The sequence below is a fragment of the Triturus cristatus genome, chromosome 12 (genome assembly GCF_964204655.1).
Source record: "Triturus cristatus chromosome 12, aTriCri1.1, whole genome shotgun sequence".
Classification (NCBI taxonomy): domain Eukaryota; kingdom Metazoa; phylum Chordata; class Amphibia; order Caudata; family Salamandridae; genus Triturus; species Triturus cristatus.
In genome coordinates, this window is record NC_140595.1 from 30,493,792 (window position 1) to 30,518,191 (window position 24,400).

Here is a 24,400-nt window from a genome sequence, read left to right on the forward strand (position 1 = left end):
GAACCCCTGTGCACCGTGTGTATTTGCAAGTCCATATACTTGTAGGCATTTCCCAAACAAGTGCATTGGGCTCCGAGTAGCCCCAACCTCTGGCACTATTTCCTACCAAGAACTTCGACCTCCTCGCACTGAGTACTCCATGGGCTGTTATTTGGTGAAATTGCTTGAGGTCCTCTCGCGACTCCTTTGCCTCCGGCCTTTGGGTACAATTAAGGGTCAACTTTGCCTTTCTTGGGCTCCCCTGGTTGTTCCAGGCTCGCCCTGACTCCCCTGTGTGTGGTGAGTCTCTTGGGCCTTGCTGGTCCGAATCGTACACTGCCTTGACCTTCTGCGTGGGTTGCCGTTGCCAAGGCTTGTTGGTGCTCTTGCCGGACACGGACCCTCAGCACTCGACATCCTTCGTGGGACAGCTCACATCCGGCTCCTGGTCATCCTCAACATCTCCTGGTCCCCGCAGCTGCAGAGTCAAGGACTCCATCAACCAACCTGAAGCATGCGACATTGGTGGGCATTCGTCTACCGAGCCCCTGGTCACTCTCAAGTGACCCAGACTCTGTCCCCTCTGCTTTCAGGTACTTCTCGACAAAAATCCACCTTTGGATTCCAATGGACATTTTTGTTCCTTACAGCAGCACCTCTTCTTCGAAGTCCTCCATCGGGTTCGACTGAGGTTTCCGACGTCACTTCAGACCTATGCCCCCGGCTTCCCTGGGATAGGTAACTTGGGTACCTCGGTATCCATGGGTGGGGTGGCTTTCCAACCTTCTGTCTTCCATGGGGTTACTTTGAAGTCCACTGGGAAGGGTCCTTAAACTCGAAAACATCAACAACGACTTCCCCATAGACTTGTACAGAGCATGCAGTTGTGTTCCCACACTGCACACGCACTCCATGGGGTCCCTATCAACACACCTATGGTGGTTCCTTGGGGTCCCAGCAATTGTACGTCCTCTCGACACTGTCTTGACTCGAGTCGTGGTTCTTATACCACTTACTTACTATATGGTTTGCCCCCCCCCCCCCGGCCCACTGTGTATTAGTGCTATTTACTGTCATTTCTGTGCTTAAGTACTGTGTGCTTTGTGATTACCTCCGTGTAGGAGATACTGTGTGGTATATAAATAAATACATATTTGTATAACTACTGTGTGGTTCTCCTTTCATTTAACCAATACTATAAGATTACATTCTGGTAAAACAAGCTGCTTAACATTCTTTCAAGACTAAGCCTGAAGGCTGATCTCCACAGCTATCACTTGGATAGCTTTCTAAGGTTATCTTTGACCTCTTAAATCACCGTAAGCCTTAAGGGTTGTTTGGACTGGTGAAAGGTGCCCACTTTAATTAGTGGACAGCATATACCAGGCCACCTTCTCACAGGCCCTCTGAGAGCTCCCTTAAACTCCTAAGTCTGATGTATCTCTCTCTTCAAGGCCCTAAGAGAGCTCCCTTAACTTCCTAAATCTAATGTCTCTCTCTTCCAAGCCCTACGAGGCTCCGTTGAACCCCCTAAGACTAATGTCTCTCTCACTTCCAAGCCCGATGATAGTTCCTTAACCTCCTAAATCTAATGTCTCTCTCTTCCAAGCCCTACGAGGGCTAACTTAAACTACTAAATCTAATGTCTCTCTCTCTCTTCCAGACCCTAAGAAAGCTCACTTAAGCACCTAAGTCTAATGTCTCTCTCTCTTCCAGGCAGTAAGAGAGCTCCCTTAACTCCCTGCGTCTGATGTCTCTCTCTCTCTCTCTCTCTCTCTCTCTCTCTTCAAGGTCCTACGAGAGGTCTCTTCATCTCCTACTTCTGATTTCTCTCTCTCTCTTCCAGACCCTTTATGCAGTCTCTTCATCTCCTATTTCTGATCTCTCTCTCTTCCAGGCACTGAGACAGCTCCAATAAGATTCTGAGTCTGATGTCTCGCTCTCTTCCAAGCCCTAAGAGGGCTCCCCTAACCTACTAGGTCTGATGTCTCTCTCTCTCTTTTCCAAGACCTAAGAGAGATTCCTTACCCTCCTAAGTGTGATGTCTCTCTCTCTCTCATCCAGGCCCTACAAGAGTTCATTTAACCTCCTAGGGCAGATGTGTTTCTCTCTTCCAGACCCTACGAGAGGTCTCTTCATCGCCTACTTCTGATCTTTCTCTCTCTTACAGGCCCTATGAGTGGTCTCTTCATCTCCTAAGTCAGATCTCTCGTTCAGCGCTTACAACAAGCCTATTCACCTCCTTAGTCTGGTCTGTCTGTCTCTCTGTTTTCTCTGGAAGACCTGTTTAGTTACCTTTATCTGATGCATTGGTTCTGGTCCCTACAAAATCTCATCTCAGTGATTCTTATTCTTTCTTCCTGCAGATCCTCGTGGTTGTGCTGACTTTTCTCTTGATAAATCAGATCAATTTCATTGTGGCGAAGATGAACAGTGCCCGCTGGCATGGGCAGCGGGCGGATGACCATTAGTTGCCCCTTTCCATGTTGCGGAATAACATATGAAGGGAACCCATTGAATGATGCCACGGCAGGCCCTTGGAGGGTCCTGTGGTGGTCAGGCCCTTGGAGGGTCCTGTGGTGGTCAGGCCCTTGGAGGGTCCTGTGGTGGTCCATAAGCAGGTCTGATGTGAACAATGCAACAAGACATCTAAGTGGATGAGATCATTGTTCCCTTGTTTGTTGGCAGAAGGATCCGCACTGCCTTTCAACCGAACCCTCTTATCACTGTGATAGCCCATGAAACCTCGCTGCAGCGGACTGCGGAGTCTTAAAACGAAGACATTTTCTTACAGAAACTGTGAATTGAAAACGAGTTGGTGTAAATGATGGCACTGACGGAATCACTAGATGGCGCACACAGGGACCATCGCGCCAACTAATATCCTTTCTGACCTTTTTAGCTCCTCCATGCTGTCTGTGTAGGATTTCAGGAATGCTTTCTGTAAGCCATCTCAACTATGTATCAAGACCCCCCAAAGGATGATGTATGGAACGCTTGTATCAATCTCATTCACTGGTAATTACTCATTCCATCATTTTTTTGCTCACTGTGCATCTGCAGACAGGGATCAACCATAGAGAAGCCAGCGTGAACCTGCAACCCCATACATGTTTCAGCCTCGTTGGGCCTCATCAGTGAGGTGCAGAGTAAGTGCTATGATACATGAACATGGGACCCACGTCTGTGCGTACCCCTCATTATTTGGACATCTAACTGAAGAACGCCAACAGGTGAAGAATGATGGATGGAATGCGTCAATTAATCTGAGCCACTGGGATGAACAGGCACATTTTAGCATTATATTCAATTGTTATTTTGCTCACTGTACCTCTGCAGGCAGGGACCAACCCTAGGCAAATCAGTCTTGGTCCCACCCTTGGAGGGACCCTATATCTCAAAATGCAAGGAAACACCCTCTTAATTCTCACAAACCCATTCATGTTTCAATCTTGTTTGGCCTCAGTGAGGTGCAGAGTAAATGTTTTGGCACAGCAAATATAAGGTTCCACATCTGTGCATTCCCCTCACACTTTGAACATCTGACTCAGAATATTAAACTAAAGTGATGGATGAAACACTTACATTAATCTTAGCTATTGTAAAAATGTTCTGGGCTGCATTCTAGTCCATTGTTTTAGTCTTCGTGCTCCTACAGATAAGTACCAATCCTATTCAAATCCTTCTGGGCCCCTCCCCTAAGAGACAGTTCAGCTAAAACTGATAGGAGCCATCCCCTCTGCATGGGAACACACAGAACCGAACATGTTTCGGCCTTATTGGGCCCCATCAGTGAGGTGCAGTATGAGTGTTAGGGTACCCACAGACCTTCATAAGGGCATCTCACTTAAATGAATCAAAAGTGATGGATGGAGAGCTTGGGTTAATGCAGGCACTTGTAATTGCTCTGGAACGCAGTCCACTCCACTTCCTAGCCACAGCATCACGCTTAACTGGCCCTGTATATTGCAGGCGACTTTTCAGCCAGTCCTAATGTTTATAGCCAACAGCAGAAAAGGACTTGCAGTTTCTGGTTAGAAATATGGGCCTACAGGTGCCAGCATGCTTTGCAGCATTATATGGGCTACATTTAAAGCTATAGCAGTACCAGGGTGGACTATGGGAAAGAGAATTCTGAGAGGCCAGTAATTCTGAAAGGCAGGTGGGACTAGGACAGAGTCAGCTAATATCAGGCTGACACAACTGACTTTGGCCTCAGTCTACAGAGCTTCTATCTCAGATTCTGAGCTGACACGTCCAGGCCTGATCCAGCAGGGAAAGTACCCAGGGGGCCCTCATCAGTTCGGCCCTTAATCAGGGTCACCCAAAGCTTCGCCCCAGGTCAGGCATTGGCTCTGCTCTCTACCTCACAGATTTGGACCTCAGGAAGGTGGACCATCTACCTCATGCACTCAGACTCTGGACCTCAAACTTTTACAGCATGGATTTTCCATAGGTTGCACAGATATTTAAGGCCCCGCTTCTTGGCAGCATAACATTCCCATTCCCTCAGGACCAGAGAGATCGTATGTTCATGGACTTGGAGCAGCTGTCCTCCATGGTACACACATCTTACATGTTTAGGCCTCAGTGATCTCCCACGTTACAAACATGTACCAGGACACCTTGGTTGAGGTCACTGTGAGGTTCATAAAGTATTTTTCATTCATTCATCCATCTATCCATTCGTACAAAGTTTTGGTTTAGACTGTGGATTGCAATCTTTGAGGTCACACACCTCTTGCAAGGTCAACAAGGGCGCACAGCCACGGCGGGGTCTATCAATGCTAGATGTGTGGGGCCCACTCGCCTTCATACATTGACCTCACATACCTGGGCCTCAGACCATGGATCTCTCACCCGGGCTCCACTTACAGGGCAAGTTCAGGCCTTATAGAGAAGAGCTAGCCCTGAGTGTGCACATATCTTACATGTTTTAGCTATCCCACAGCTTCCACGTGTGGTACATGTTTTGGCCTCTGGCAGCAGTCCAGCCCCTCAGGTAGCAAAGGTGTTACATGCTTGGGCCTCATACGGCAGTGCTGTCCCTCAGGTTACACAGATCTTACAGTCTTAGCAGCGATGTTTCTCAGGTGACATTGATCCTACATACTTGGGCCTCAGATAGCAGAGCTACTCGGATGTTATAGGATTCGGCCCTCTACAGCAGAGCTAACCCTCATGTGACACACATCTTACAGCCTCAGCCCTCCACGCTGCCACTCAATTAGTCACATGCTTGGGCCTTACACAGCAGAGATATCCCTCTTGTTACACAGACTTTACACCAAGCTGTCCCTCAGGTTAGATGGTTGTTACACGCTTGGACCTTACACAGCAGAGCTGTCTCTCATGTTACACATCTTACAGCCTCAGCCCTCCACGCTGACCCTCAGGTTAGGGGGGACTTCCATGGTTGGGCCTTACACAGTAGAGATATCCCTCTTGTTACACAGACCTTACACCAAGCTGTCCCTCAGGACAGATTGTTGTTACACGCTTGGACCTTACACAACAGAGCTAACCCTCATGTGACACACATCTTACAGCCTCAGCCCTCCATGCTGACCCTCAGGTTAGGGGGGACTTTCATGCTTGGGCCTGACACAGTAGAGCTATCATTCGTGTTACACAGACCTTACACCAAGCTGCCCCTTGGGTTAGACGGCTGTTAGGGGCCTGGTCCTTCCACAGCAGAGCTATCCCTGCGGTTGCACAGATCCTCCAGCCTCAGACAACAGGGCACTCCCTCTTGTTACACTGGTCTTAATCACGTGGGCATCAGACAGCAGATTGCTCACTATCATAAGACAGATCTTAGGTACTCACCCACACCTGGTGCTATTATACAAAGCTGGTGAAACAGGCAGAGGGTGCAACACCCTCGAAATGTAAAGTGCTGCCCCTTAAACATGTGACGTCATATGCATTGTAAATGCTGAATGATGCATCGGTTCTACGTGTGTGAATAAAGTTACCTCTATTTTCAGGGTTGTCACTTGTCAGCAGAGTTTGTGCAAAGTTTTCTCTTTTGACCTTGAAGGCGTTAAAAACAGAGGCGGCGGCGCTGCCCTGCAGCCCAGTGATGAAGAATCAGGTTTGGAAACTGCAGAGTCCCGAGGAGAACCACACCAGGGCTGCACTGCACTGAGCTGAGGGTACCGAGTGACGTCATTCCAGTACAGCGCCCGCACGTCCAGTGGTGCAGTGAACTGCACCACGACTACAGCTCCCAGAATGCACTGTGGCTGGTCTTAATACTCTTCATGCCCAGAAACATTTTAATGTCAACTTTGAGGGGGCCTCATTTGTATGTTTGCAAAAAACGTAGTTAACTGAGGATTACATTATATTTTCGGTATCAGCCATTCAATCTACTAAAGGTCATGAAAAGGGGGTGGTAGGTTTATGCCCCGATTTAAATCCTGCATGAAACAGATGAAACGGAGACGTCACACGCGTCACACGCTCTCCACTTTGCCTCTAGCTCCTTCTGTTCATTTTATGTCTCATGGTGGCACCTTGATGGAATATCTTTTATTGAACGCCTACTTGTCGCCGTCTTGTAATTGTAATGCATCTTTTTTGGAAGTCAGGATGCATTAATAAGGTCCAAAGGTTTGTTCCCAGGGTGGTTTTAATGGCTGTAGGTGATTCTAAGACGAATATCACCATTCCCGCCTATAAGGAAGCGGGCTTTAGAGACCTAGACCTGGTCTGGGGCCTGTCAGGTCTTGTCCTACCAAATAAGACATGTGTGAACCTCACAGACCCCTTACTAGCCTGCGCTTGAGATTACATTTGGCATACGTCGATGGAAGATTTGAAGGTAGAGAATTAATGGACATTTCCTGACGAAGAAGCAGGACAGACTATGGACCTGAATTGGATCTTGGTGGGACCCCCGTCGTCCCTCGGGGGCGGCGGTTCCAAGTCTTCTGTCGCGTTGAGGGAGTTCCGCCCCTGGTATTTAGAGGTGTGCCGGCTGAACCGCCATCTGCATGGACAGAGGGCTTCCTGTCGCCTAAGCGCCGCACCTCCGGCACCGCCGCGGACTCCATTGCCGGCTGACAGTACTCCCTCGCCGCCAAGCCACCGGCTTTGCGCGGATTTATACTTCCCATTTGTTCTGGTATTGTCACCCTGGCAATTTCCTATCAGAGTGAGTCCCTGTTAGAGTGGAGACAGGTGGGTACTACTTTTATAATGTGTCACTACGCATATAGATTCTGTGTGGTTAAACAAAAATGGAGATAAGGTGTCATGCCCCTTTTTGTACATATAGCAGCATAGCACACATTCAACATACACACACTATTGAATGTACACTCACACTTGCACCACAAACACAACACCCACAACCACCACACAAAAAAGGGATTTCAATGCGAAGGGGCAGTGTCCGTCACACTTCAGGTCCGGCTTACATCTCTGAAAGGTCTGTGGCGCTGGGGCAGAGTCAGTCACGAGCTATTCTTATCCGGGAGCCTCTGAAAGGTTCCTCTGGCCCTTTGACAGTCTTCTTCCTCAGGGTTAGAGGAAGGACCTCCCACGCGGCGCCCGCAGGCTCCTGCAGTGAAGGAAAACCTGCTGGACTGGAACACTCAGTCGACCACTGAACGCTGCGCCCTTTATCCCTGTAGCGCCTTTGAGCGCCTCATAGCGCCACCACGCGCTCTTTCACAGCGGGATCCGAGCTCTGCCTGCGGCGTGGGCCGTTGTGGTACCGGAGCCTCTCCGACAACACTGGTTGTTATAGCGATGCTGAGGTTCACAAGGGAGCGCTTCTAACACACGAGGGAATCACACGCTAGGCGCTTTACAGCCGACGGAAGGCTCAGACACAGCCGCTGGGTTCACCGGGTCCAGACAGGGCCCAACGAGCTCCCCGCGTCCTGCTGCACCAAGAGGCTCCCGCAGCCAGGCCGGAGACGTCACGGTAATGCAAGAGACTGGCAGTGCGGGGGATAGCTGAGTGGGTTCATGCACCTGCTGCACGGAGAGTTCTGTATCCTAAAAGCCATAGGCTTGGATGCTGGGGAGTCTGCATAGGGTTACTGCAAGCCAGGCTGGGGCGGACAGAGTAATCCTAGAGGCCTAATGTCGTGGAGATAGCTGAGTGGGTTTATGCACCTGCCGCGTGAGTCTTGAAAGCAGGGGTGGGGATGGTGGGGTCTTTGCAGGGCAGGTCGGGAATGGCCCAGTAACCCAATAGGCTCCCTCTTCAGGAGATAGCTGAATGGGATCAGGCCCCAGCTGCGGGGTGCTCAGCTGCAGCCTCTGATGCCTGATGGGGTGTATATGGGGCGAGGCAGGAAGGAGGGGTCTTCACATCACCAACCCCCTTACAAATATTTAATCTGCAATCGGTGAACCCTCAAGCGTTTCTTCCATTTCCCTCCCACACCAGACAGGAGCAGAGGACGCTCGTCGTGGGCGCACACAGAGAAGGCGCTTGACAGGACCTGCGCAGCTGCACGTTTGCCCCCGGAATTCAACAGCGCTGTTCGTGGAAAGGAGCGGGTGTTGGCGCTGGGCCTGGGATTCCCAGGTTCTTTCACGGTAGCGCCTAGAAGCTGAAGGAAGAATGCGCTTTCAAGGCCTCAGTGCGGAGGTGCGGCGGGCCCTCCTCTGGGGGAGGGCGGTGGAACTCCCCCCAGAGTCCTCCAGGGTGGTCCGCGTCTTCATCAGCTCCACCTTTGCAGGTAAGCATCCCCTGGGATTTATACAGCGCTTCACACAGCATTTTATATAGAATTAGTACCTGGTCAAAGTATTGGTATTCCTGGTCGAAGTATTGGTATTCAGTTTATCAACTTAAGGTGGATGAAAGGCCGAGTTACCCCTGCCATGACCCCTGACCTTCAGACCATACCCAGACCTCCGCGGTAAGCGCTCATGCGGATAAACTGCCCTGATAAGAGATGGGAGGTAGCTCGTCGGGTTCGGGTCCCTGCTGCAGAGGGTCAGTGAGGAGCCTGCGGGTCACAGACGGCACCCCTTGCAGGGCGGCCCGGGCTGTTCGCTCTTCAGAGTCCAACAATGACGGCGCGCGGCAGCCCTGGGATAAAAGCGACAAACGGGCCTCTGGAACTGTGACGGTATATTATTTAATTATGTGATATGATGTACATGAATATTGTTGTCGTTACTAGTGCAATTACTATTATTAATATGTTCTGTTATTCCTTTTTATAAAGCGCTTGCATGCGCAGAGGCGTCTTGGCGCTGTATGAAGGTTTAACCAGGGAAGCTCCAAAGGTTCTTGGCAGAATAGCCCTGTTTTCGGGCTTTTCTGAAGGAAGGAAGGGAGCCTCGAGGTGTCCTTCAGGCAGAAGGGGGAGTCTCCAGAATCTGGCGGTGGGGGCTGAATCTTTAAGCAGTAGGCAGAGTGGAGCTGCGGAGGCTCTTAGAAGGGGTGACACAACAGCGAGGCCTCATTAACATGCAAATGGTCTTTTAAAGACCTGTGAAGTGCTCGGGTGCGGCTGTGTGTGCGCCGGGAAGCTGTCTCGGCCCGGGCTGACACACGCGACGGGGTGGAGGGGGGGGGGGGGGGGGGGGGCTGAAGCCCTCTGCGTCCAACGGGTGTTGCGCGCCTGCTGGGAGCACTCCAGGAGCAGCACGTGGGGTGCACTCGTTACAGGAGAACAAATAAATGCCCACTGGGTTCACCCAACAGCAAAAGAGAAATATCAGTCTCTAAGCAGATGTGGCACAGATGTGTTAATTCTTAAAAAGGTTGTACAATATCAGGCTGTTTCGTGGTGGTGAATGAGGACGGTTTCTTGTAAGTCCTGAAGAGGGTGGGTCTTTTTGTTCAAACTGGGACTAGTGCTGCTGAAATGCCAATGGGCCCCATTCAGGCAGGAGACTCCCAATTTCTGAAGCAAAAAAAGCCTTTACTGTGGCAGTCTCCCGCCTGAAATTGCCTCAGCTTTAATAGAAGACAATGGGAGAAATACATTCTCTTGCATGACTGGTGGGTGGGGGTCAATTAAAAAAATAAAATAAACTTATCTTGCCAGCCCCTGCGCCGTCTCTGCTACTAACCTGCACTCCGGGCAGCCTCTCTCCCCAAAGCTAATCACAACGCTGCAATCGCAGCGTTGTGATTGGTTGGGGCGGCGCCAGGCGCCTTTGAGGAGGCCATTTTCTCCATGTAGGTTGCATTGGAGCCCACATGGAGAAAGGGCAGAGTGCGCATGACTGGTTTGGGCGGCCCCACAGGGCCGACCAAACAGTCAGTGCCCTCAGCGGTGGGCAAGCCGCTCCTTCCTTACCTAGAGCAGACCCGCACGCCCCCAACCAAACACTTCTGCTTTCTCCGAGCGCGAGAAGCAGAAACATAAAATGGTAGATATTGCCATTTTATGTTTCAGCTTCTCACACTGAGAAAGCAGTGGGGCGACGCATCTAGTGGAGGAGCCACCCCCGATTCTCTCCCCCCTTCATTAAAAAGTTGGCCGACAGGGTTACCACAAAGAGGGGAAACTTGTTCTTGTCTGCTGGAGAGACGACCTGCGTTATATTTTTGACTGGAAGTCCAAGTTCCGATAAGTCCTGAATAATGTGCCCAAGGGATGCGTTTGCTGGGAGCCCCCGTATTACAAAGCGCTGGGCTTTTGCAGCGGTCAGTAAAAAGGTATGGTACTCCATTTTCTGTTCTGTAAGCATGCTGCTCACGCTCCTGTAGTCCTCTGATGTGGTGAGCATGATCTTTGCGTGGTCCTGCTGGGGCTTGATTGTGAAGGTGGAGGTGCAGTGTTCCTCCAGTAGCTCCACGAGGACCTTGTGGGTGGCTAAATTCTTCAGGATGATGGGAGGGATCCGTAGTCGCTTTGTGGGACCAAAGAGGTCCCGGGTTCAGGTGCCTTGTGGTCCTGAAGGTGGGCGTCATTGTCCTAGGTACTTTGGAGAACCAGATAGCGGTTTGTGGTTGGAATCGCATTGCTTGTGGGGGGTGCGCGGGCAAGCTTTGCTGCTTTTTCTGGTGAGTTCGGGCACGAGTCACGTCCTCTCTTTGCCTAAGTGTGCCATTCCATGTCGTCTTCGGTGTTGCGGGATTGAGCCGTGACGTCTGCCTCCATGGTTGGTGCTACTTGGTGGGGGTGCAGTGGAGCGCCTTGGGTAGCCGGGCGAGCCAGAGGGCAAAGGCCCAGCTTTGGGGTTCAGCCGCACAGGGCATGGACTCTCAGTCCCTCTCCACTACTGTGCGCAGCCTGGCCCCGGTCAAGCAAGAGGATGGCCACTGGGTGGGGCAGGTATAAGTACCTGACCCCAGCCCCCCCCCATCCTGTGCCCGGAAATGACGTGAGGAGCTACGACGGACATTGGGAGTCCCAGCCAGTGGAGAGAGGTGGGTGTGCCAGAATGGAGCACTAAGGTAGCCGCACTCTTAATACGGCGCACTACCTGCGCCACAGGCAGATGCAGAGCTGAAGGCACCATAATACAAAGCAGCACAAGCAAAAAAACAAGCACTGGCAAAGCCAACGAGTCTTGCCTTTGGTAACTATTGGCTTTCCTGGTGGTTCTTAGCCAAAGCTGTACATAATTGCTGGTGCTGTGCAGCATGGCTACAGCAAATAAACTGTAAACAAGCGCTATGTCATAGCAGTTGCGATATTTTGTCAGTTCGCACCCATCACATGCCCATGCCAACAAAATTATGCAAGCACATTTTTTTTTATTGATGCACTGGTGGGAAGTGAGCAACATAGAATGATAGGGTTTGGAGGGAGTAACAAGGCGGGTGCGGAGGGGATAACGGATACAACACAGAGGGCGGGGTTGGGAAGGAGATGCAACTGACAGGAGAAGGAGTTGCAGGTGGGGGAAGCAACACGGAGGGTAGGATGGAGGGAGCAGCAGCGAGGCGGGATGGGGAAGAGTGGGGGCTGACGAGAGAGTCATGTAAAGCAGGTGGGGAAAAGCACACATACAGGTAGGCAACCATGAAATTATGTGGTGGGACACAGAAACAAGGGGCGAGAAAGGAGGAGGGAGAAGTACACCGGCAGGAGAGCAACACGGAGCACCGAAGGGGAAAGAGAAGCTCACTAGGGAGGCAGTTGGATAACACATGTGCTCTTGCTGAGTGCTTAAGACAAAAGAAACAATCATTGGCCGCGCGCGCGAGATACCATATGTGGTGGGGGAGAGGGAGAAGTGGGAGTTGTGTGCGCGCACGGCCAAAGCTTGGAAAACAAGCATTGGCCACGCGACGCGGGCGGAAAAAGTGAAAGCTCCAGATGGCGCCTCGGGCGCTGAAAGCTGCCGGCTGCGCGCGTGCACGCTCGTGTGAACGCAAGTGCTAGGCCGTGTGGCAGCACTTTCAAAACCTGTACACTAAATGTCTCTGCCAGACCATCGCATGCGCTGGATCAGGCGAGACCTAAAAAGAGAGCATAGCAAGAATCCAACTTAGATAAAACAAGAGCAGGGACCCCCGTTTCTTGAAGATCAAGGGAGGCGGGAAGGAAGCGCTGTTTAATGATCTTCAAGGTGTAAAAGGATGACCTTGTCACAGCAGTGATTTAGCCTTCAAATGACAACTTATTGTTAAATAGAATCCCCAATTCTTAGCTTTCATAAACGGAGTTGGCATGCTGCCTAATTCTTGAGGCCCCCAACAGGGGTCCGAAGAGGAGCACCTCAGATTTTCCTGAGTTTACCTTGAGGCACTTGTTTTTCATCCAGAAACCTACTTCCGTTGTGCAGTTGCGAAATCTAATGGGTGTATCCTCCGGATTGCCGAACACGGAAACAACAATTTGAGCGTTGTCCACATACGATATTACTGAAAAGCCAAAGGATTTAATGAGCCCAGCCAGAGGGGTGACATAAAGGTTAAAAAGGGTGGGACTCAGGGATGACCCCTGATTCACCCCAAAAGGCAAAGAAAAGGAGTCAGAGACAAATTAGTTTAATAAATTGTTCTGGCTCAGTTAGAAATGATTTTAATAGAGCGAGACACTCTTTATTTCAATATTGTACAGACGGTTAATCAACAGGTCATGACTGACTGTGTCAAATGCCGCAGAGAGAGCTAAAAGAATGAGAGCAGCCTTACCTCCTGAATTCAGGGTGGCACGAGGTTCTGCGGAGGCAACAATCAAAGCAGATTTGGTGCTGTGCTCACTCCTAAAACCAAATTGTGTAGAATTTATTACGGAAACCAATTCCCAGTTAATTACATTTTCTATTATTGTAGTTGGAAGTGGAGGATAAGAAATTGGTCGAAAGCTGCTTGGTTCCTGCGGAATGAGATTAGGGCTTTTTATAAGTAGGAGAATGGAACCTCTCTTCTATTCTTTGGGGTTATGTCTGAGTTAAACATTTCATTAAAGATGTTGACAAGATAGGAGCTTATCGTCTCAGGGGCTAGCTGCACGATTTTTGGGGAACAAGGATCCAGGGTGGAGCTGGATTTAATGGAATGAACAAAGCATCATACCTGCTAAACAGTGAGTGGAGGGAAATAACACAAATTATCTGAGCAATTAAGAGGAGGGTCTCTATCTGGAGCCTTACTGGCTGTATAATAATTAGCGGCAAAGATGTTGTAGACATCCTCGACTTTGGACTGAGAGAATCCGGCCCGGGTGTTTTACGAAAGGCTTGATCCCCATCGGTGTTATTTTTATCAGGAAGGTTGGCAAGTTTCTTAACTGCGGAGAATAGCCCCACGGATGAGTTTTTAGATGGTTCCATTTTGTGAGTGAAATATGCACTCTTTTCCTTTAAGATAAGGGTTTTATAATCACTGATGGTTTGTTTGTAAATGTCTCTTTCCAATGGTTCACAGTTCTCCATTTATGCGCCTGTCTGCGGCATAGTTTTTTCTGGGCTTTCAGTTTGTCAGAGAACCAAGGTTCTGAAGGAGTATTTCTCCGATTAGTGGATGTTTTTCCTGGAGCAAGTTGAATAATCGACGACCCTATCCTAGTAGAATAATTTGATATGTCTAAGTCTACATCCTTGGGAATACTGGGCTTTCAGCTGGAGAGAGTTAGGTTCAATTGAGAGGACTCCATTTTGTGCCGAGCTCGGCTCTTAGATGCTGAGTCAGAGGTAATATTTTCACATGAGATAGCCGGTATCACAAGCTCAAAGGTAACTATTGCCATTATTATTAGTAATAATAATATAATTATTGCTATTATTATTATTAGCAATACTCATAATACCAATCATGATAAAAGGAATGGGGAATGGTAACTGGCCAACTATTTGCACTGTGTGGCATCAAGGGGAAGTTGCAGACTGTGGAACCTGGAGATCTCATTTGTAATCCTGGCCTCAGTGTTTCACCGCTGTGTCATCTTGGGCACATCACCTTATTTGTTTGTGGTCAGATCCCTTGATTCCAGGTATCAGATGTCCATGGCAGAGGCTCTGCATCCTCATGAATGATGTGTTCTATGTCTTGGGTAGACTTGTGGGGCGGGGACGCTCATTCGCCAGGATATCCTGGTTCCAGTTGTGGTCTTTCCATTCACAACTCTTGTTAATCTGGTCCTCGAAAGTGGTACTTCTGGTCAAAGGGCAGAAGTCATCCTAGCACAGGCTGACGGAAGAGGGCACACATCCCACCTGTGCGCCTGAATCTGGCTTCAGGACCAGTCTGGATGGGTCAGAGGCTATTCAGGGGCTAGAAAATACCAAACTGTGGCCATGGTGACCGATGAGTGTACAAAAGCGAAGCTACTTACTTGGTCAACAGAAAACATCTACGGTGGTTGGATCCAAGCCTGATTTTCAGGCTATCCATAGGAGACACATTTACATACCATTAATATAAAATAACTAATTTACATAGAGGTTATTCTTAACGTGGTCCAGAGCAGGCCCTCCTGGACCAATGTTGGACTCTTTCCGGTGTAGCAGTATTGTCACACAATGATTGTAGCCGGGAATATCGAATCCAAAATATCGCCGGGTCACAACATCACAACTATATCGGGGGACAAAATATCTCGCAATGCACAGAGGGTGGAAAGGATTTGCTATTCTTTACTTCACATCTACATACCTTGAAGATATATATCATCGAGGCACGTATATAGGGAGGTAGATGTAAAACATGTATAGAGACGTACCTTTTGATATTGTGATCCCAATATTGTGACCAGTCGATACTTTGGATTCCATATTGCCAGCCCACAGCTGTTACAATGGCAGTGTCTGTCTCTCCTATGAGACACAGTAGGAGATTACCGACAGGCCGGAGCCTTTGCAACGCCCACAGGTCTGTGGCACTACTAAATACTTGTCAGGAAGCTTATCTATCCTAATCTACCTTTTAGGAGCTCCACCCACCCTGTTGAAAAACTATCCAATTTCCTGAATGGCCAAGCCAGGTGTGATCAAAGGCAGAGGCAGGCACTACAAGACTATCCTTGGGTATAGGCACTGTGGGAACGTATCGTTCAGGTTGAGGTGTGTGTGCGTGTGTGTGTGTGTGTGAGCACGTGTGTGTGTCTAAATCCATAAACTCACTTTTGCATGCACCTTTCTTGCAGATATGGCACTGGAACGTGATGCTCTTCTGGACAAGGCCTACCCAGAGGTGCAAGCCTTCTGCCAGAAGCACGGTTTAGTATTTGAAGTAAGTTTGTTTCTTCTAAACATGTACTGGAACTCCCGTAAACTCTCAAATCACCCCCCACATTCACAGCACTGCCCCTGCTGCTAGAATGCAGACTGTGTGTGTAGCCTAATACCTCATTGATAGCCAGGTCTTTATCTGGCCTCTAGGGGGTGTTGTTGCACCGGTGCCCTTCCTACACAGCTCCCCAGGGAAGGCTCCAAACACCACTTTCCACGCCTACCGGTTGGGGCACATGCAATGCATGGAACAGTTAAGCGTGTACCATCCAGGAACGGGAAGGATTTTCAGCAATCCAGGGAAAATACAATTGTGCCAGCTGGCTGATCCCAGCAGAAACCAGGGGCAGAATCAAGCTTGAGCCCACTGACGACGCAATAGCTGAGTCTGAAGCCAAAGTGAGCAGCAAATGCCCCCAGCAAAAGGATCATTTGCCATTTGGGATCTCCTCTTCCTGAGGCAAAAAGGATATTTTGCGGCCATGTGTTGAAATCTGTAATCTGGTGCCCTCTTGTGGCCTCCTGTGGGGGTGCAGTAGGCAGTTTCCTACAATGGCCTTAAAGTTGCAGCAACCCTGTGCTGCGTATCCTGCTGGAGATAATGCTAGCGTAGAAACGGAGGGCTGAGTGCAGGGGCTCATCCTGGTGACATGGAAGGCTGCAGTGTAGACGGATAAAAAGACATACACACAGGTATTGCCTGAAAGGGTATAAATGGAATTCTATCAGCTCTCCTCAGTTACAAAGCATCAAAGTCATTTTGACAGTGTGGGTCTATGAGCCACTGAGTATCTGATCAAAAAATAGACAAGCATTGTCCAACCCAAATGGATTAGGGTTTAACTGCTCAATAATCAGATCCCCAGCCTAGCAGTATATATGCTGAGAGAATCAGGCTTGAGCAGTTAAACATTTCATCCGAACTGTCTCTAAAAATTGCCTACCAGTATCAGGTAAGCTTAGGGCAGTTCCAAAGCCATTGCAGCAGCGACTCTGAATTCCCACAGCCACACCAGCAATCCCTTGATTTAGAGGGGATGCACAAATGTAACTTTTCAGTCCTATAGTACTAATAAGTAGCCACTTTTGCCAGTGGTCTATCTAAACACCCTCCTCCATCTCTTCTGTCCTGCTGGTTTGTTACATTCCTACCCCTTTTTGAGATGCTTATATATTTCAGAGAGCATAAGCTTATTGTAGGAGAGTATGATCTGCTCCTTATAGTTACCCCCACTTTTTGCTGATGTTTCACTGTTTTTCGAATTTAGTCTGGCTGGGGCCCAGCTAACCAGGACCCCAGCCTAGCTGCTTCCTCTCTAAATTGATTACCAGTACTTTAGGTACACTCCAGATTGGACTCTGGGGTACCCTTATAAGTCCCTAGTATATGGTATACTATGTACCCAGGGCATAGGTACCCCCAGAAGCCTACCAGGGACTGCACATGTATTGTGCCACCCCTGGGAAGCCTTCCAAAATGACACCACAGGTCTGCTACTGCAGCCTGGGTAAGGTGGTGTATGCACCCCTTACTAAAATATAGGTTACCTATATCTCTCCATATCATCTGCACATCTAAACCTATCAGTCACCCTCTATGGCAGGCCTTAACAATCCTGAAGGCAGGGTGCTGGGCTTCATGTGAGAGGGTGCCATGCATGAGCAGAGCCCCTCTGCAGCTTTCGGAACCTTTATTCCAGGGTTGTTTGTGATGCAGCCGAACCATATACTCTTAAGTGCACTATAACCTCGCGGTAAATGCTAACTTTGGAATGGCTGCATGGAAACATGTCGTGTTTGGTGTCGAACACCTTGGAATCATACTCCCACACCAGTAACTGGTGTGGGTGTATGATCCCACCCTTCTAGAGGGAGAGACATGACAGCACCGGTATACCCGGTACCTGCTTAACAGACCCTGGCATCACAAAATGGATGCTGCCAGCCACAAACACGAGTCTGCCCTCCTGCTGCTGGAGGAAACTCCGGCAGGGAAGGCCTGGACAATAGGTTTCCTGTCACAGGGAGGTGTGACCACCTCCCAGACAGGCTTTAGTGTATTGGGGCTGGGTGGGTGCACGCCAAGAGTGCTTTGAAGTCTGCACTGGGGGCACATTTGGCATCCCTGTGCATAGTCCAGCTCAAACCGGTTGCAGGGGCTGCCAGCCCCTGCTCTGGTGCGAAACTGGACAAAGGAAATGGGTGTAACCACCCCTCTTTCCTGACCCTCCCATAGGTGGGTCCCGAGAGTTTGTCCCACCCCTTCCTTAGGTATAAGATAGGAACCCCTGGCTACAGGACTTTAGATTTACCTGGACGAAACTCTGATATATAATCCTGGAACTTCGACGATCTACAAGGCGCTAAATGACTGAAGAATCTCCCATTCTTGGAGTAAAGGAGTTACTCCCCTGCGAGGCAGGCACCTAAGACGCATCTGACTGGTTTGCATCTCCGAAGCTCCCGCCGGACTCCGAAGAATTTGTAACACAGGAGGTGGGTTCCCAGACTTCCCAGAGGCTGACCCGAGCTCCCAGCAAAGCTGAGACCCGTAGCCCTCGTGGGGACCGTGGAACCGAAACCCCTGGACACGTGCACATTTGCAAGTGCATATGCTTCTCGTCGATCCTTGAGGCTGTGCTTTGGGCTACTTGTAGTCCACACCCCCGAGCAGTGTCTCCACCGCAGATTACTGGCCTACCCTCACAGAGTGTCCAGTAGGCTGGTATTGTGTGATTCCTCTCTAGGTCCCTTCGAGATTCCTGGTACGTCGACTGGTGGGTCCCTGTGAAGGCAACTGTAACTTTAATTGGGCTTACCTGGTTGGTCCAGACGTGCCCTGACACGCCATCGCTTGGGGAGTCCCCAGGACCTTGCCGGTCTGCACCGAAGCATCTTTTCTCTTCCTGCGTGGGCTGCTGTTGCCAAGGCTTATTGGGTTCTATCCGAGCATCGACACTGCAGCACTCAACATCCTTCATGGGACACCTCGAATCCAGCTCTTGGTCATCGTCGACGCCTCCTGGTCCTCGTGGCTGCAGAGTCAAGCTTCACCTCTTCGCACCTGAAACACCTGACATCGGTGGGCATTTGTCTATCGTGCCCCTGGTCACTGGCAAGTGACCCAGACTCTGTCCCCTCTGCTTTCAGGTTCTTCTGATCTTCGATCCAGCCTTGGATCACACCGCACACTTCTCTTCTTCCCAGCAGCAGGACTTTGCAGCAGATCGCCATTGAAATCAATGACGATTCCCGACACCATTTGACACTTATGCACCCGGCTTCCCTGGGTGAGGTAACTCGAGTACTCCGGTGCTCCCGTAGGTGCTGGCCCTAGAACCCCCTAAGTCTAAAGGGGTTTGCTCAAAGTCCTCTCCTAAGTGGACTTAACTTCTAAAATTCAACCCGCGACTTTCCCATAGAATAGTACGGGGCTCTCGCCTGTGTTCTCACACTGCACGCGTCCCCCATGGGTCTCCAGTGTCACTACCTTGGGTAGTTCCTTGGGGTCCCAGCGATTCGACGTGCTCTAGGCACTGTGTCTAGTCAAGTCATGGTTCTTATACCACTTTCTTAATATATGGTTTGGTCCCTCCCTGGGGCCCATTGTATATTGTGCAATTTACTGTCGTTTTAGAACTGTATTATTGTGTATCTTGGACTTTAATCTCATAAAGAGATTAGTAGTGAGTGTTTAGAAGTAAATACATATATTTTATATATACCTTGTGTGGTTCTCCTTTCATTTAGTAATTCAAGAGGTTATAATCTGGTAAACCAAGCTGCTTTACACTCCTTCAAGACTTAGCCTGAAGGCTGCTCTCCATAGCTACCACTAGGATAGCTTTCAATAAAGGTTTGCTGTAAACCTATCATTAATAAGGGTTGTTTGGACTGGTGCAAGGTGCCCACTATAACTAGTGGACAGCATATACCAGGCCAACATCTCACACTTATTTCCTGCCCAAGTGACAAGCCACCTCTCAAAGCTCCAAAGTGGACAGTTAGGTGCAGGTCTTCTCATGGAGAGTGTGACCCAATTTCGCACCTGTTGATAACAAAATAGTTCCCCGTGTGGCAGCCCATAATCTATTTTAACATGTTCAAAGGATTTAGGGCCAGATGTAGGCAAAGTCAATTTTGCGAATCCTTAAAAGCGATTTTTACCGAATCGCTATTAAGGACTCGCAAAATGGAATGTATGTAGGAATCGCAAAAATAATTGCGATTCCTCAATATTCCCTAATTGCGAATCGGAAATTCAGATTCGCAATCAAGGAATACCTTCCCATTCATTCCTATGGGCCAAGAGGCCCATAGAAATGAATGGGATTTGCGCACCCAATTTGCGAGTAACCAAGAGGTACTCGCAAATTGCGTGCGCAATTTCAAGGGTTCCACCCCTGAAATGTGCATGTGTGCTGCACATACATGCCCCAAGGGCATGTATGTGTGCCACATGGCACTTTGAAAAAAGGAAAAAAGTGCTTTTTTTAAAGGAAATCGCAAAATACCACCAACTTGAAGTTGGTGGTAATTTGCTAATCCTTAAGGCAAAATCGCAATTTGCGATGCCTACTAGCATAGCATTTAGGGAATCGCAAATTGTGATTCGCTAAATGCTATTGCACAATAAGAAATCACAATTTTTGCGATTCCTTATTTTGCGATAGGGTATTTGCCTACCTACATAGCTCACAGCTAAATTGCGATCGCAAACGCTTGAAATTCTGCAAATTTCAGCGTTTGCGATCCCGATTTGGCTTCCTTCATCTGGCTCTTAGTCCCCTAACAGTCGTACAGATCTCCAATTCTCTTACATCCTGTTTTCCGTTGTTAAATAAAATCTTCAGTTAGGGCTGGTGTGAAATCTGGATTACCGAACCAAGCTATACCTGACTGGCCTCTGGCCTCGCACTTCAGGCTGGCCTGTTCCAACTGGTAAAGACTAATTTACATATGGCTGGGTCCAAACTGAGATGACATAGTGTGCAAAATAACCATGGACTGGGATGTGGCCCGAATAATTACCAGTGGCTGAGATTAATCCAAGCATTCATCTATCATTTTTTTGTGTACTTTAACCCTGAGTCGGATGGGTCTGCCCAGACGTGGGTCCAGTGCACACCGTGTCATTGGAACAAAGCTATATCTGACTAATGAGCCCATAACAAGGGTGAAACCCGTCCTGGGTTGCTTGTGTTCCAATTCAGGGAGGACCTGGCCTGGCAGTTCGGGCTGGACTATTCCTATTGGAGCAGGCTCAAGAATGATTTGCACATAGCTGGGTCCACACTGAGGTGGCATGGTGTGAAAAATAAAGATGGTCTGGGATGCATCCTGAGTAATTGTCAGTGGCTGAAATTAATTCAAGCATTCCATCCATCACTTTTTGTATACTTCACTGCACTGCCCTAAGTGAGAGGGATATGCCCAGACGTAGGTCCCGTGCATATTGTGCCACTGGATCCAAGCTATAGACAACGGATGAGATCTAATAAGGGTGAAACCAGACTTGGGTTGCTTGTTTTCTGGTTCACGGAGGACAAGGCCTGGGATGCTCCCGAGTAATTGCCAGTGGCTGAGAATAATTCAAGCATTCCGTCAATTGCTTTTTTTTGCATACTTCAATTTGACTAGAATGGGGTCATGCTTGGGTCACATCAGCCCTCTGGGCTCTGAGGGCAAACCCCAAGGATGCTGCCAATCAGGGAAATGCCAGAGTGGTCAGTACGGCCGAGTCCTTGGATCACTGGGTACGTGGCCAAGTGCCGAACCGATGAGAAACAAGAGTCTTGGTACACAGCAGTTAAGTACCAAACTGATGTGACACCAGTTAAGAGGCTTGGAGCACAGCGGCGAAGTGACAAACGTATGTAAAATAAATGAAGAGGCTTGGAACACAACACATGTCCCTAGCATCAAACGAGTCTCCCTGATAAGCCCCCAAATTCCCTAAAAACATTTTAACCATAAATTCCCATTAAGTGGATACAAATACTTTGAAGTTTTCGAAGAAATAGATATTCACTCAAATTTCAAAGATATGCCAAATCTCACCTAAATAAATAGTTATATCAGAATGAGAGATTTATTCTCAGTTAAATGAGCATCTAATTTGAGTAATAACCCTCCTTTCATTTAGCCGAAATGAAATGAGGGGCAGATTTACAAGCCCCCTGTGCCACCAGTTCGTCACTTTTTGTGACGTACTGGTGGCGGATTTTACTGCTCCATATTCACAAGGACAGGAATAGCCACCCTGCGTGGCTTTTCCTGTCCTTGTAAATATGGCCCCTTTACACGCAGCACTTTGTGTGAAAGGGGGTGGGTTTTCCCATGCAACACCCATGGAAAAAGTCACATTTACAGATTTACAAGAATTGTAAATCTAGAAATGCGTCAGTATGCTACGCCACCCTATTGGTGGCGTAGGGAGGCGCAACGAGGAGAAATGTTTTAATTTCTCCTCGTTTTTTTCTCTTGCTATGCATGCTGCATTCTACAGCACGCATTGAAACATTGTATTGTATTATTGTAAATATGTTGCATTCCTGTGCTTTGGAAGTGCCGCAGCGTGGCGCAGCCAAAGGGCTTGCGTTGCCGCGCTGCGGCACTTCCTCGTAAATCTGCCCCCAGTCTTTTAAACACTAGGCTGACTGCCTGCACTGCAGACGCACCCTAGACCAATCAGTTCCCAGGAGGCCCACGCGTCCTAATGAAAATTTGCATACACACACAAGTTCTGCTCGCGTGTCAGTTTTTTGGCTGAGGTTCTTTTGTTGACTTATCCTAATAATGAAGTTGTTTGGTTTAAGCCTAGATAACATCTCACACCCTTTCCCCATGTTTCTTAGGTTGTGGACATGCGCTGGGGGGTCCGTGACGATGCTGCTATTGACCACATGACTACTGAGCTGTGCCTGAAGGAGATTGACACCTGTCAGAAGATGTCAGTGGGGCCCACCTTCATTGTGAGTACTGTCTGCTGTCACTCTGTTTGCAAAGCAGCTCTTGGTCTCTCTTCTCCACGAGTAGACCGTGATGCTCAGGCGAAGAGTGGGTTGTAGGACTTGTACATTTCAACAAAAGCACAACACCCTGATCTACATTTAAGATCAGCACAGCAAGCAATACGAATGACAAGTTACTTATGACTTTAAGGGGCGCAAGCCTAAAAACACTTGTGTAAGATTTCTGAAGCTAGAGGTAAAAAGCGATATTTGAAAGTTCAAAAGATAAATTGAGTGGGCAAGAATGAGGAGGGCATTAAACAATAGGTGACACAGATGTATACCACATTATTGAGAACAGAAATATTGTCCTGCAAAAATATCAACTACAACTACATGGTCATGGTAAATATTTAGAGATACGTACAGATTTAGTATTCCTAATTCTGTATATACATATATATGTATCCTATCTATCTGTCTATCTATGTGATCAAAGCCTCTTTGGAGGCTGAAACGCGTAATGGCAGAGGTGCAGGAGTTTCTGAAATAAACCAGCATTGCACTGATTTTGGGTCTGCATTTTCGTCCTTTAAATTGTTGGCGTGACGGAAAATTTATTGGAGATATATATATATATATGACCAAGTCCCCGAGAGAGGTCGATATGCTTCTTTTGTGCCATTAGATCAAAAACTTGAATCCTTACAACCGAAGGGCTCGTCTTTTCACACCGTACGCTCTACTGGCCATTAAAGGCCCGAGCCGAAAGCCAGTGCCTTTAACAAGGAAGGGGGCCTTCAATGGCTGGTAGAGCCCGCTATGGAGGGCTCTAAGGCTATTAGAACATTCAGCCCCTAGAAGGCAGAATGTTCTAATTTATAAAACAAAGGCCTCACGGAGCCCGAGGGGATTGAAGTCCACTTGGGCTCTGTGAGGCCTTATGTTCACAGCAACAGCAGTGAACAAACATTGGAATGTTGGAGCTCAGGGCTTCTACCGGCCATTAAAAGCCCGGAGCACTCCGTTGTTTTCAATGGCGCAATAGTGATAGTCAATACTCTGGTACTGATCATCTGGAGGACAATATCCAAAACTCATTAATGTGCTGGAACACTGGTGACACTGCCCCAGTTGGGGCTTATTTTCTTAGACAGATGAATTTGTGCTTGACACAGAACTAAGGGTGCAGTTTGGAGTTTGGCAGATAGGGCCCTCTGTTACAAATGTACAGTACCCTGTCTACTAGCCAACGGTTTGCCCACCCTATTTAGGGTCAAGATGACCGCCATCTTTCTGTCGATGGAACCACAGTTGTCTCCATTGATGCAAAGCTTTCTCTGACGGCCAAACAGAGTAGGGGGCTTTCAGAAGAAGGGCATTACACCCCCACACTCTCTAAAGTGGACAGTGTCATGTCCTTTTTTTCTGTTGGTCAAGGGACAGAGAAAAACAAATAATGACCCTCACACCCAGGGAAAAAACGAATTGGGTGTGGGGGTCATTAGTTTTTTGTCTTACAATAACAGACTCTCATTTTGGGGGTTTGTTTTTGAAAAATAAAAAGTTTGTAAAAGTTTAGCGAACAGCCGTGAACATATATCAATATTAATAAATCCTAATTCCGATGAGACTAGTGACAGTTCTGTTCACTCAGTGATTATAATTCTTCAAGTAGTCGGATAGCGCATAATAGAAAGCAGACCTGGCCAGCTCCTTCGTGATGCTGCAAACAGGGCAAATCCAAATGGTGATGCCAACTACTGTGTTTTCCTTGGCCCCAGAGCACATACTTCCTTAATTAGAGCTGACACTTGGGAGGGGCCACGCACATTTTTTGGCCCTGGCCTCACAAA

At 48.5% G+C, this 24,400-nt stretch overlaps 2 protein-coding genes across 3 annotated transcripts in view; both read left to right on the plus strand.

The window, feature by feature from the left end:
* LOC146772304 (tetraspanin-33-like) overlaps positions 1–6,398 on the plus strand; it is a 40,365-nt gene extending 33,967 nt beyond the window's left edge. Inside the window, exon 8 of one of the 2 annotated variants that reach the window (XM_085636862.1) lies at positions 5,970–6,398. In XM_085636862.1, coding sequence (XP_085492988.1) covers positions 5,970–6,014 — 45 coding nt within the window. In that variant the 3' untranslated portion in view covers positions 6,015–6,398. Of the gene's footprint in view, positions 1–2,345 lie in introns of both variants that reach the window. The other variant, XM_085636861.1, reaches the window with a different exon arrangement.
* A 1,417-nt stretch (positions 6,399–7,815) lies between these two features.
* NWD1 (NACHT and WD repeat domain containing 1) overlaps positions 7,816–24,400 on the plus strand; it is a 77,383-nt gene continuing 60,798 nt past the window's right edge. The window contains exons 1-4 of the mRNA XM_085636860.1: positions 7,816–7,918; positions 8,390–8,684; positions 15,507–15,592; positions 22,449–22,565. Coding sequence (XP_085492986.1) covers positions 8,567–8,684; positions 15,507–15,592; positions 22,449–22,565 — 321 coding nt within the window. The 5' untranslated portion in view covers positions 7,816–7,918; positions 8,390–8,566. The remainder of the gene's footprint in view (positions 7,919–8,389; positions 8,685–15,506; positions 15,593–22,448; positions 22,566–24,400) is intronic.